The sequence below is a fragment of the Oryx dammah genome, unplaced genomic scaffold, assembly GCF_014754425.2.
Source record: "Oryx dammah isolate SB20612 unplaced genomic scaffold, SCBI_Odam_1.1 HiC_scaffold_28, whole genome shotgun sequence".
Lineage (NCBI taxonomy): Eukaryota > Metazoa > Chordata > Mammalia > Artiodactyla > Bovidae > Oryx > Oryx dammah.
Genome location: NW_024070212.1, coordinates 13,350,903 through 13,364,348, shown reverse-complemented (window position 1 = coordinate 13,364,348; position 13,446 = coordinate 13,350,903). Strand labels below are relative to the sequence as shown.

The 13,446-nt window shown below is 50.4% G+C and overlaps 1 protein-coding gene across 7 annotated transcripts in view; it reads right to left on the bottom strand.

The window, feature by feature from the left end:
* Positions 1-13,446, bottom strand: part of ARHGEF11 (Rho guanine nucleotide exchange factor 11) — a 111,259-nt gene that overhangs the window by 14,053 nt on the left and 83,760 nt on the right. For 2 of the 7 annotated variants that reach the window (XM_040230209.1, XM_040230214.1), the window contains 9 exons: positions 12,609-12,707; positions 11,384-11,426; positions 10,198-10,294; positions 9,931-10,053; positions 7,239-7,262; positions 6,091-6,235; positions 5,684-5,780; positions 4,885-4,914; positions 1,767-1,893 (listed from right to left, as the gene is read on the bottom strand). In XM_040230209.1, the coding sequence (XP_040086143.1) occupies positions 1,767-1,893; positions 4,885-4,914; positions 5,684-5,780; positions 6,091-6,235; positions 7,239-7,262; positions 9,931-10,053; positions 10,198-10,294; positions 11,384-11,426; positions 12,609-12,707 (785 nt within the window). Of the gene's footprint in view, positions 1-1,766; positions 1,894-4,884; positions 4,915-5,683; positions 5,784-6,090; positions 6,236-7,238; positions 7,263-9,930; positions 10,054-10,197; positions 10,295-11,383; positions 11,427-12,608; positions 12,708-13,446 lie in introns of all 7 variants that reach the window. The other 5 variants (XM_040230213.1, XM_040230215.1, XM_040230212.1 and 2 more) reach the window with 3 other exon arrangements.

Sequence of the window (13,446 nt, the reverse complement as noted above, 5' to 3'; positions counted from 1 at the left end):
CCCCTACTGAACTCACTCCTTGAAGCCTGTCAGAACAACACAGACTACCTCAAAACACTTGCGCCGGTGCCCCACAATGGGTCGCTTGAGCATCTCATCAAACCTTGTGCAGTGAGGTTCCTGGGGCTTCTTTCAAGTACCCAGAAGTGAGCGACGAGCCCAAGAAGAAGGAAGGCATACAACCCTTCTCTAGCCAAAAGTTCCTAGGTTACTGCTGTCTAGGATTGGGGGCTTCTTATACCTGTTTAGTTTCTACAAAAACCTCTGACACACTATGCTGCTGATGTCATTTCTTCCAAGACTGTCAGTGAATTTATAATCGTCAAATCTAAACGCTTCTGCTAAGAGCGGATTTAGGATCCTCACCCATGTCTCAGGGCAAATTTACCTAACAACTTTAAGATTACGTTGACAAATGGTCTCAAATATTTCCTCAAAGTGCTGACAATATATCTTATAATTGTATATTTGATACATCTATAAGATCACACTTACCTCAGCAATCATATAATTTGTATACTTAATTTACTCAATAGTATTAGAACTCAACCTCTCTTGTTGCTTTGTTGTTTAGTTGTTAAGTTTTTTCTGACTCTTTGCAACCCCACGGACTGTAGCCCACCAGGCCCCTCTGTCCAGGGGACTTCCCCAGGCAAGAATACTGGAGGGGGCTGCTGCTTCTTTCTCCAGGGGATCTCAGCTCTGACCCCGCCACAAATCTAACCTTTATTTTGCCTAAATCTTTGTTAATTCTCACTATGGCAAAACCTTTTAACATATATTAAGCTTATAGAGGCTTAGTATAAACAGAACGGAGTGGCCCTGCACACAAGCAGGCATTTTGATAGCGAGTTATTTTAGGGGTAAAATGAATGGTTTGATTGTGCAGGCTGATTCATGCCTTTGGGCCTGTGTATAGTGCAGCTCAGCAGCGTACACAAGAACTAGTTTTGTACACACAGACCACATTATACCTCAAGTGTGACTTAAGGAAGGTGCAAGGATGTTTCTGACTCCAGGCAGTTTTTACTTTAAGTGCTGGCTGTAGAATGGCAGACCTAACTTGACGGTTGTCACGTCAGTCAAGAGCAAGTCCAATAGTACGTGTCAATGCTAGAGAAGGGTTCCCAGAACCCAGCCAAAGATGGAGAATGTGAGCAATACTACAGCCTCCGCTCCCCTTCTTCTTCTAGAAGAACAGTTCATTTTGAATCAATGGCTTTTGTATCTCTTTGGTGAGGTGGATATCTGATGCCCATTATGCTATCTGCCTTTATAGCCCCCAACAGAACCTCATCTTTAGCTCTCTTCTTCATGGGCACCAAAGACTGTCTTAACCCAACTTCCTTATTTTCCAAGATTTCCCTTCGCCAGCCCCCTCCACACCCCCACCCCCTAACCTGGACTCTTCTCTAGCTGTGTCATTTAGGGTTTCCTGACTGGTTGCTTTATAACCCAATCTAGCTCATTCTTAGCGTGGAGGCTGCTGAGTGGCCAGGGAGTGAATCCAAAGGAATTTTAAAGGCACATGATTCCTGCCACAAGGTCAGGGGCCCTGCTCTCTCGCCTGCTGGCCTGACCACCAGCACACAGTATGTCTTCTTCTGAAGACACCCAGGCAGGAAGGATGGGGGAGAGGGAGAGGGCACTATAGCGGGAGCCTTACAGTACAATGCGGGTTAAAGTAGCTGGCACTGAGCCCTGCTCCGACCCTGCCAGTGCTCCCCTCTCTGGGCAGCCAGCAGGCCCCGTCCAGCCACTGTTACCTGTTGCTCTCCAGCAGGTCCTCGGGAAAGCTTCCTGTTGAGAGGCGCTGTGTCCCGGGTTCCGGGGCGTCATACTGCTGGTTGTTCTCAAAGTGCTGAATGATGTTCCTCACGTTGCCGGGTTTGACTGGAAGCAGAAAGATAATGAAAGATACTCTGCTTTCGGTTCAGGGACGACTCCTCAGGGCCCTCACTCCCCTCGAGCCCAGAAGACAGTGATGAGTAAGCATGAATGAGAACAGTATGGGGTTGAGAGTCAGGAGACACGGTTCGAGTTCTGGTTCTTCCACTGTGGGGTGTGGCACGCGCAGCCCCTCCACCTTTCTGGGGCTACTCTTTCTTCAGGTGCAAAGTGAGAGGCTTTGGAAATACATTTGCGCTGCATATTCTTTTGGTTTGCACATTCTTTATTACAATGACTCTCACACTTGAGAATCGTTACTAGATTTCTAGGTTTTTCCCAAGAGCCATATACAGGCTTAAAAAATATCCAGGAAGACCAAAAACACATCTACCTGTAATTTGGCCAGGTTGCCAAATTATACCAAGCACTTTTTAAATTTATACCACTTTTAGAGTTCGCCATTGTGTTTTTCCTCGACTTGCCTTCCTGTTCTTTCTGCCTCCACCCCTGCCTCTTCATCTGCATCATTAAAGAATCAGACACTTCATTACCAGTGGTGGGTGGGGAGTGGGTCTTAGAAGGACAGATGTCACGCTCTGGCATTCAAAGCTAAGACAAAAGAGAGCTGTCTGTGTTCCAAGTAGAGAGGGCAGGTTAGAGTAAAAAGGCATAGGTGGTGTTACCACATGGAGACCCTGGAGAAGAAAGCTCAGGCTCGGGGCTCAGTGGCTCCCATCTTCAAAGCGGATTTGCTAAGCTCCAGGTCCAGGCTGTCAGAACAAGAGATGGGCTAAAGATGCCACTCTGCCTGGACCAACAGGAAGGATAAGTGGGATGCAGAAGGCAAGACAAATATCCCTGGGCACCAGGCCCTGACCCTATCTGTGCTAACCAGAGACTCTGCCATCGACACACACAAATCTAAATCTCCCTGTGGATCTAAACCTGAGATTCATAAGAAAATTGCCAAGCCAGAAGAAACAGGAAAACATTTAACTGGGCTCTTCAAAGCTCACCATTCCACACCCTTTAGAGAGGTAACGCTTTTCTGAAACTGCAGAATAGGTGGCTGTGTGTATGTGGTAGGAGTCGAGGCTGTTGCCATCACTCTCATTTTGGAGGTTACAGTCAGAGCTGCCTGTCCCAGAATGAATGTGCACCTGGGCCCTGGGGCAACTGCAGGAGCCAGGGGCAGCTGTGCAGCCACAGCCCAGAGCATCCCTGGCTGGGGGATGATGCGGGAGCCTGGGAACGTCCTAGAACACTGCAACTTCGGGCAGAGCACATTGTTCCCCCTCCCCTGGGCCACCTGGAAAAGGCCCAGTTCTTGGGATATAGTTACAATCTAGCTTACACCCCAGACAAGGAACAGGTGTGGCCCTGAGATTTGGTATAACTGAATAACCCAAAGTAACAGGGGAAAAAACACATCGAAAGGAATGCATTTTTGAAAAGAGCAAGGTTTTTACCAGCAGCCTTTGCTCTCCTTCCTCCATTCTTTGAATAACAATGAAACAAAGTAAAAGTGAATTATATGTCACTAACAATCAGATACATTAACTAATAAACCAGGCTAATAGCTGATGATCATAAATGGCAAGTTTCTCAGTAAATGAGGTTTTCTAGCTTTGGTGGGTGTTTGGTTTTAGATGCACATACAGATTTGTCTGATGTCCTGGGAACTTGAGAACATCAGATCAAATCATGAGATGACAATAGAAAGATCTGACTCAAAGAGATGGTGAATACCCAGCATCCTTATCCTGCTCCTGGGATCAGCAACTCCACCCTGGGTGTTCCTGGCCCCTCTCAGGCTGACTCAAAGCAAGCAGCCGGGGCAGGTCTTAGGCATGATGCTTATCTCATGCCCACCTCAAGGAGGGTGGATGGGAGGAAGTATGTGCTAAGAAATAAAAGTCTGGGTTTCAAGGCCATTCTTTCATTTTTTCCATTGTTTTACAGACTCCCCCCTCCCCCTGTCCCAATAATTCTTTACTTTTATTGTTTAAAATAGCATAACAAGGCTAGGGATTCAACTTTAAAAATAACTTTGAAAATCATTATTCTAAATCGTCATTTTATATAAAGTGAATTCTAGCAATTGATTAAACTTCTGATTGCATCTCACTGCTCTTATTCCCTTTGATTTACTATCGAACCTAGAGATTATTAATCACTTAATTAAATCTAAGCATATGGACTTCACGGATGGGAAAGGAACCTGTCTGGCTCCAGGTTCTAAGTTTCTTTGGGTTAATGCCAATTATATCTGTATTTATTTTTAAAAATACACAGATTTTAGAAGATATTAGGTCCTCTAATATACATACATTAAAGTCATGCTTTTTAAATGTTGCAGCAACACTGGCAAAGTTTTAAAGAGTCAGAAGAGATGCAAGTGCTGCACAGAAGGGCTTATGCGAAGGAGGTGACAGAAATTAAAATACCTCAAGGTGAACTGCTGAAGACCCACTATTAGCTAAAAACAAACAAACAAAAAAAACCCACATAACATTCAAAAAATGAGGATTTTATTACAGCGAATGAAAACGAAAACCTGGGGAGCTTGTGCAGGACATTTCAGTGTGAGAGTTCCCCTCACTTACACAGAGCCTGGGCTTTTGGAGCCGCCCACAGGGAGGTGACAGAACGAGAGACTCAGGTCACAGAACATCCCGGAGGGCCCAGGAGCTGGCCTCTGCCAGCACCGCCAGGAAGAGCTGTACCTGGGGGGGCAGCGGCCCGGCCCCTCCCACCCTGCATCAGGCAGCAGACTCCTGTCCCCAGCATGAGGGCAGGAGGCCCTGGCAGGGGCTTGTCCTGGGGAGCTTTAGCAGCATGGAGCCACACACAAGAGCAATGGAGTGCGGAAAGGGAGGAAGGATGGGCAGAATGGGAGAAGATGAAGGAGAGGGGAAGGAGGGCAGACAGGACTTGGAAAATGGAAACTCAATGCTAATGAAAAGAAAAACCCAAATAAAATGGTCCTTTTACCTTCCACAGGGGACAAGGGGATATAAAATGCTAAAAGAAAACAAACAAAAACAAAAGCAAACCATGAAAAATTGAATTAATGTTTCAAGAGTCAAAATAAAAATTACATCAAGCTGGGAAAATGAAAGGTAGTGGCAAAAACCAGGACTGACCCAGTAGAGGCCCCTCCTCCCTGCCTTCTTCAGGCAGCGATTTCAGGAAAGGCAGGAGGCCTGCACCACGGTCCTTCCCAGATTTCCAAGACTAACATGGGGATCTTAACATAATAACTGGGAGCGCCAGCAGCAGCGTCCAGACAAACGACACACAGTTGGGAAGAGATCGGTGACAGGATCCATGGAGGTTTGGGTTTCTGATGGCATGAGGGAGCCTCTGGGTCCCAAACCTGCCCTCTTTCCACTCAGTTCAGCTTAACAGTCATTGAAACCCTCCATCAAGGGCCTATAATTGCTCCCAACACACAGGCCCTCAGGAGGACAGACAAGTCCATGGGTGAAGATGAAGGAGGCCCTGACTGTCAACAGGGCAGTCTTTCCAAGGCAGGGATACCCCTCTGCATGGCTATTCAGTATCTCTGAGCTCCTAGACCTAGGCACCGGCACGACCTCCGTGGCTCTGGAGCAGTTCCCTGCACCTCAGGAGCCCGTGCTGGGTGTGGCAAGGATGCAGGAGCACCGAGAGGAAGCTGACCTTGGAGTTCAGGCCTCTGGCTCCCAGAGCACAGGAAGGCCCTGTGCTAACATGCTGGCCTTGAAGGGCCAGAGGCCCCTGCCCAAGGCTTTGCTCCCCGAATACTCACTGCTCTGGGAAGAGGTTTTGGGCTTCCCGATGTACTTGAGAATGGGGTTTCGCTTCTTGTCCTCCAAGGCATCCTTGTCTTTCTTGGAATTGCTGCTCTGCTGAGACAAGAAACACTAGGGTTTGTAGAAGGCCTCGGGAGCCAGACTGGGCACTGATCACCTGGCCACTTCCCTTAAGATTGGCCCTAAACAAGCAGCTGGTGGAAGACTCATGCTTGTACCCTAACTAGCACATTTGCTTCTGGCCAGGGACTGGAGGGAGGGAGAGAGGGATCTAGTCTGGCGATTCTCAATGACTCCATGTCCAAAGGCAGCAGGACGAGCCAGGCAACTGGAGAGGGCTCTCCCGGCTGCCTCAGTGCAGGGATCTCGCCAAGAGATGGTCCTGTCTCGGGAGCTCCGTCACCTTCTTGGTTTTCGGGAAGAAGGGTAGCCACTTGTCTTTGTCAGGAGCGGACTGGGCCTTTTCAGCCGTGTTGGGAGGCCGTGTTTCTCGAAGACGGATGCCCGCATGGCTCATGTAGGTATTGAGGGCGAAGCCCATGGGGCCGCTGTAAGAGAGGAGCAGGTGGTGAATTGGAAGCCGGTGGAAGGGCTGGGACTCTGCAGGCAGGGTGAGTGTGAGTGTGGGGTGGCGGTGGTGTTTTGCCGTGCATGACACCCAGAAGAAGTCAGAATTCTTTTCCTATGCAGAACTCTTTCCAACCAAGGGAGAGTGGGCAGTGGAAGGACGTATCAGTTCATCAAAACAAAAGCAAATAAGCCACAGGCATGCCTGGAGGACGGTGGAAGCCCACAGCTAAGGTCCTCAGGCATGTACTCAGGGCTGGGATGGCAGAGGGACGGGAAGAAAAGCCACCTGGCCCCGGCAAGTCCAGGTAAGCTGCCTTTGCCACCACCCACCCCAAGTACAAGGAGTAAAGAATAGAAAGGATCTGTCAGGTTGCTTCCAACTGCCAGAAATGAAACTGTCCAGAGTTCTGTGTTTAAAAATGTATTTGTCTCTCAGTGCAGTAGACAGATTATCCACGTTGTAGATTCGATGAAGCAAATGCTTCAGCCCTGGCTTTCCTCCTCTCTGAAACAAGACTTCTATCCCTATCTTCTCTCCCTTATGAAATGTGTGTATGTATGCTCAAGGAATGCATACTCATTCTAACACTGGCTGCTGAGAAACAAAGGCTGCAAGGGAAAAAAGAAGTGCCAACGGAGTACCCCAGCTCCCCTCTGTAGGTACTGCTAACGCGGGCTGATCCTATCACCGCTCCCTCTTTCGGCGGTTTACGGGAAAGAAGTGGAGGCAGAGCCAGGGCTGATGTGGGTGGAAAAGAGGAGGCCAGGAACGGGGGTGCTGGCAGCTTGGTGTCCTCACACTGAGGAGCAGGCCCACGTTCCTGGCAGTCAGGCCTGGACCTGTGACCCCCCTGTGTTATGTGACACAGACACGTGGAAACTAAGCTCTGACGCTAGGAAGTCCCCTGTCCTTGGCAGAGATGCACCGCCCAGTAGCTCAGTCCCACTCCTTCCACCTTGAAACCATACAGACTCACTCACCTCCTGTCTTCCTCGTATTTGGACCTGGAACAAAAGAGAGAACAAATGACTCAGACTGCAAAGACAGAGGCTCGTCCGCCTGTGCAAGACTGGGAGGAGGGTAAGTCCTTTCCTAGAGGAAGGGAGGGTGTCTGGGAGGGAGCAGGTTGATGAAAGGTCAGACTCAGACCCCTGTTCTCAGCTCTGGAGCCAGCCTGGGGCTCAGAAGGTGGGGGTTCTCACTCCTCTGAGGGACTCAGCAAAGTGATAGTGATGATGGTATCCTTCTGGCTATAAGGAACGGGGACTGTGGCAAACAGCCTCTTGCTTGGTGTCTGTTTCAGCCTCTGCAGCTATTACAGAGGAAGAGGCTCCTCTTTGTGTCTACCTAGGACTAAATTAGAAGGGTTGGGCTGGCACTGAGGCAAGAGGAAAGAAGGTGAGGAAGCAGAGATAATACCTTGACACTTGATTCACAGGACCCATTTACAAGAGAGAAATGACAACAGCAACTAGTATCTGTGTGCTCACTATGGGCCAGGCACTATTCTAAGCTATTTACATGTATAATATTTACACTCAAAATAACCCATGAGTCAGTATTATACATCCATTTAATGAGGCAAAGGCTTCATTCTTTTAAACAGGAGCCGCTGTAAGTAGGGTACCTGTGCTGTCAGTAATCATTTCATGCAATTCTGTGGTGCCGACGATCTCAGAACAGGCTGGGCTGCGTTCTGCCTCCGCCCCTGGGTCACTAGGGTGGCGGCCACCACCTGGCTGTGGTTTGGGAAACGAAGGCCCAGAAAGACTCAGGCTGAGGCCCAAGGGTTGTTCCTAGACTGTGCCCACCCCATGGGGCCTCATCTAGTCTCATCTCCAACCCAGACCTCTTGTCAAACGCCAGGTTCATACACTCAGCTGCCTATTCAAATCTCCAGTCTGATGTCTGCAAAGACCTGAGATTTCTGACACTTGCAAGCCTGAGCCCCCTGACTTTCTGCCACCAAACTTTCCCCCAAACAGCGGTCCCTAACTCAGCTGATGGCTCCTTTGTCCTTTCAGTTGGTTAGGCAAGAACTACAGTCTCCCCTGGTTTTTCTTCCTCTCACATCCTATACATCATTTTTTAGGAAATTTCTCCTGTTGGTTCTACAGTCAAAACACCCTTGAGCTGACCTCTTTCTACAGTCCCCATCACCAAGGCTCCAGCCTGAGCCCTACTGTGTGAGCTACAGAGGCTGACCTCCCTGTTTGGAACCCCTCCATGCTCTCTCACCACCCTCCACCCACACTCGAGTCTCACGCTCCTGTGGCTCCTTGTTCACTGACAAGAGAAAAACCAAAGGAGTTACAACAGGCTCTGTGAGGCTGTACCTCCAGTTACCTCTGACGTCAGCACTGAGTTTCTCAATCTGCTCTGGCCACACTCACCTCCTACTGTTCCTCAAATATGCCCTGGCTGTTCCCTCTGCCTGGGGTGCTCGTCCCCCAAGACGTTTCCAAGGAGGACGTCCCCGTTTTCTTCCTGGATCAGGCTTTATTTGAAATCGTAACCCACTGGCTTAGGTGCTCCTGACCTCCCTCAGCCTGCACTAGGTACAGCTTACTTATTATACACTGCATCCTCTTCCCACAACAGCATAAGCTCCAGAAGCACTGCTGTTTGTTTACTGATGTATCCCAGGAGCCTCGACAGTGCTTCGCACCAGTGGGGACTCCACGAATATTTGCTGAACTGAAATATCAGCAGAGATCATCTAGCCCAACTTTGTCATTTTAGATGAGACCTGGTGGCTCAGACACTAAGTAATCTGTCTGTAATGCAGGCGACTGGGGTTTGACCCCTGGGTTGGGAAGACCCCCTGGAGAAGGGCATCGCTACCCACTCTAGTATTCTGGCCTGGAGAATACCCATGGACAGAGGATCCTGGCGGGCTACAGCCCATGAGTCTCAAAGGGTAGGACTCAACTGAATGACTAAAACTTTCACTTTCAAGGTGGATGAAATGGCTTGATCAAGGTCAGACAACTACTCAGAATGCCCTGACGGTCCAGCTGTTAAGATTCAGCACTTCCACTGCCGGGGCCACAGGGTAGATCCCTGATCGAGGAATGAAGACCCTGCGTGCCCATGGTGCGACCAAAACAGAACAAGCCACACAGCTGCTGAGTGGAGCAGCAGCAGCGGGGTGAAAACCTACGTCTATGCCTGCGAGCATCCCCACAGAGTCATTCCAGGAGCCTGGGGCATGCTCAGAAACCAGGACTGGAAAGAGACAGCCACAGCAGGTGTTCCAGAAGTGCCTAAGTTCAGTTAGGTCAGCACTCTGGTGTACTTAGTTAAGAATGGTTCAATTTCCCATGAGCCATCCGCCTCCTGAAGGAACTTCATCCCCCGGAGAGTCACAGTGTAGCTCTCACACTCAGTGCCAGATATGACCTTCAAGCAAGAAGGGAGAACCGTCAGGGAGAGGCTCCGAAGGGAGCAGAAAGCTCCCTGCGTTCCTGGAGCCTGTGGTTTGTCACAACCACTGGATTACTGCCAGGAGCCCCAGCCTGGGACATGAAGCAGAAGGGTGGGACTCTCCCCATCTTCCAGGGGAAGACGGGTCAGGCAAGAAACGGAAGAGGGGGAGAGGCTGGGGAACAGACCCATGGACCACATCAATCTGTGCAGCATGTCTGGGGTGGGAGTGTACTGGAGACTCACAGGATATCTCCTAGGGCAGCCAGCTGCTTCTCGGCCACCTGGCGCTCACGGAGAGGGTCCCCATCCAGCTCCAGCAGGTCGTTTTCACCGTATAGGCTGCCCAGCCCCAGGGTGCGCTTTGTTCTGAGCCAGACACACAGAGAGAGAAACAAATGTATACCAACGTTCAACACTGGACAGGGAGTGAGGTGCGCACACACACACACACCAGGGGAAAGAAAAGGGGCGAGGAGGCAGGGAGGGAGCAGGAGGGCGGGCGCCGGACACCTGTAGTCGTGGATCTGCTCCTGGATCTCGGGCATGGCTGCCTCCTGAGCCTCACAGAGAGCTGCGCGCACATCCTCACTGCTTCGCAGGCGCAGGTCTGTGGTGGGGCAGAGGGAAGACAGCACGGGGAGGGGCGGTGCGGAGCAGGAGGTTATATCAGCTCAGGATCTCCAAGTCTCTTACCCACTGTGGTCCCAGAGGGCAAGCTGGTGTTCTATTCTCCTGCTGACTAAGGCAAGGGAGGCCTGGACCTACCAGGTCTCTTCTCAACTCAGGACCGGAGTCCTGATGTCCAAGCCTCAAGGACAAAAGTATTTTCGGGGTGTTCTACACTCAGTAAGTGGGGAACCATTAAAGCTCATCTTTGGATGTGTCTAGACGCTGTGCTCTGACATCTAGTGCAAACCTCGAAGAGGCCCAGTCTTCCCCCATGGGCCCAGGCCCAGCTCGCAAAGCTGAAAAAGCAAGGATGCCCCAGCTCCCCACCAGAAGCTGGACGGTGCCTTTCCTGTCCCTGCATTCGCCCTCTGCCTGTGCCCACAAGCTTCCTGTCACCCGGGCCTGGAAAGTGCCTCTTTTTGAGGGCGGCTTCAAACTCCTACCCTCTAGAAAGCTCCTGGGATTCGCCTCTCAGACTGACATCCTCTCCACACTGCCTCCCTCAGCTCTTCTACGCAGACTTGAGTGAGGAGGCAGCAGAGCAACCAGCTCGTGCACTGGCTCCTCACCGTGTTACTTAAGGAACTCAACCAAAGCAAAACAAAAGAACAAAAACACTCCAGGGTTCTGACTGCAGGTGGGGTGGAGTGAGGCCCTGGTTTCTGTGTTTTTAAGAAAGAATTCCCCAAGGGATCCTGATGAGTGACCAGGTCTAGTAATCCAATTTCCTCTTGGAACAGTTGAGCCAACTGAGGCTCAGACAGGTCACGGGGAAGGCTGGGAGAAAAGACCTTGGTCTCCTGATGAAGTCGTGACTCCCCATGACAAGTTCCCAGGCAGGGTGTGTCCTCTATTTGTGCGTGTCCATGGACTACTGAGAGGAGGAACTGTCCCTGTTTCCTCCAATCTGAGAACAGCTGCCCGAGGCAGGGACTGTGTGTGTTCCCTCCCTTCCCCATGCCCCATCCTGAGGGCCCAGCACCAGATGGACCCAAAAGGACACGAACTGACCAAGGAGCCAACTTACCAATTTCTGCCTGCAGCATTTCTGGGACCTTCACTCTCAGAGGCTGAAAGACAGAAGGTGGGGGCAGAAGTGGTGAGGTCTACACACTCGCCCGAGCGGAGGTGGGCGGTGCCACGCAGGGCAGGAGGGGCTCCAGAACATCACCTGCGCTCCCCTCTCCCTGCACCACCACGCCCTCCTCACCTCCCGGCAACTGAATTCTAGGCTAGCGATGTGAGAAGCGGACTCTGAGCTGGCAAGGCAAGCTAGGGCCACACTCTACGGTGGCCCCTGTCCTCTTCCCACTCTTGTTTCAGGGACATCAGGGTGCAGAGAACGGAAAGGGCCAAAAAAGTGACCTGGGACCAGTTTAGCCACAAGGGAGAAATATTTATGAGGCGATTTGACAGCCTCCCGTTTCTTTCACTCCCAAAGGAGAGCTGGCCTCTATTACCAAGTCTTCCCATGAGTGCGCTGCCTGGCTCTGCTCTACAAGTGCCTGACAACTCGATCCTCGTGCGGTTCCCTAACAACCAACAGGGAACAACTGGCAGCTCTAACCTCCTTACTCAAGACCCGCTGAAGGGAACAAAAATAAAAATCTTGAGGAAAAACAGTTTATTTCCCAATCTCATTAGTCTTAGTAGCTTACTGCCAGATGAACCAAGTCATTTTGGAATTACTTTAGTTGATCAGATTAGAAAGTCCAAGATGGGAACTGCCCTCTGCAGGCCAGGGCACTGCCACCAGGTAACCCCAACACATCCCTGGGAGCTACGTCCAGAGGCAGAGTGCTCATCTGCCCCAGACGCTCTGGGGTCCCCTCCCTCTGAACTCTGCCTTTGGGCATTAAGAGCAAGTTAGGCAGAGCTTCAGCAATCTGGGCTCGCCTCTTGGCTCACTGATTTCTATCATCTGATGTCTTTATCCCAGGGATGAGCAAGGCAAGGAGAGTTGAAGGAAACCAGGGCACTGATCCAGAGGAAACCAATTAGCACATGATGCAAGTTCTTTTCTTCTCTAAACATTTCAGAGGGAGGCAATGTGCATTCTACCTTGCCACATGTGGAACAAAAGAGGTACAAGAGGAGATCAAACTTCAGAGACTACAGCTAGGAGCAGAACCCAGGAATCCTCTTTAAGAACCTGTCTAAATTTGGCCTGAATGCTTTGCTTAGTTTTCTCTCTGCTTCTGAGTGGTCGAAACAATATAACCAAACTGTAGTCCAATTTATGACTGCCTTACCGCATTTTTCTCTAGGAAAATATTCCAGATGTCTTTTCCCAAGCTTCGGGAATCCTTGGGGTTTGTTTGCTGATAAACTTCTGCACACAAGTAAAAAAGCTAGGAGAGAGAGAATGGGTTAGAGTGGTGATTCTCAACCCGGAGTATTCTGCCCTCCAGGAGACACCTAGTAATGTCTGGCAGCATTTTTGACTGTTACATCTGCTACTGGCATCTAGTGGGTGCAGTACGGTGATGCAGCTAAGATCCTGCAATGCACACGCCAGCACCCCAAAGGTCAGTGGTGATGAGGTTGAGAAGCCCTGGCTGAGAGTGTTTCAGAAACCTGTGGTTGATTATTCCCAGCCCTTGGTGTGCACACGCCTCCTCCAACACGATCACTCCCCTACTCTGACTCCTCTCCACATGTGACATTCTGTCTCGTACTTGTTCATCTGTTGTTGCTAAGGGCCTGTGTTTCTCTGTGTTGTACCTCATCTTCCCTCAGGAACACTCCTGAGATATGAGTGCTCGGGACGTACACATGGGTGTTCATGGAACACCTGCTGAGCAGACGGATGCTGACTCTGGCTTCTAACAGAGACAGCCCCAGAAAGGAAAGACGGCAGTGCATGCCAAGGGCAAGAAGCTTATTCTGGAGAACACGACACCAGTCTCTCTCCTTCCTCTTCCTTCCTTTATGAGCAGCTGAGCAGAATGACAGAACCTGGTAAGGCTGCTGGCTCAAAGCACTGTCGCCAGGGACCCTGATCTCCACCCTTCATGATCGATCCTCTTTGTCATCACCTTCAGACTGAAGACATTTTATCACCTTGCCTGTCTGCCAAGCTTTCTTGTG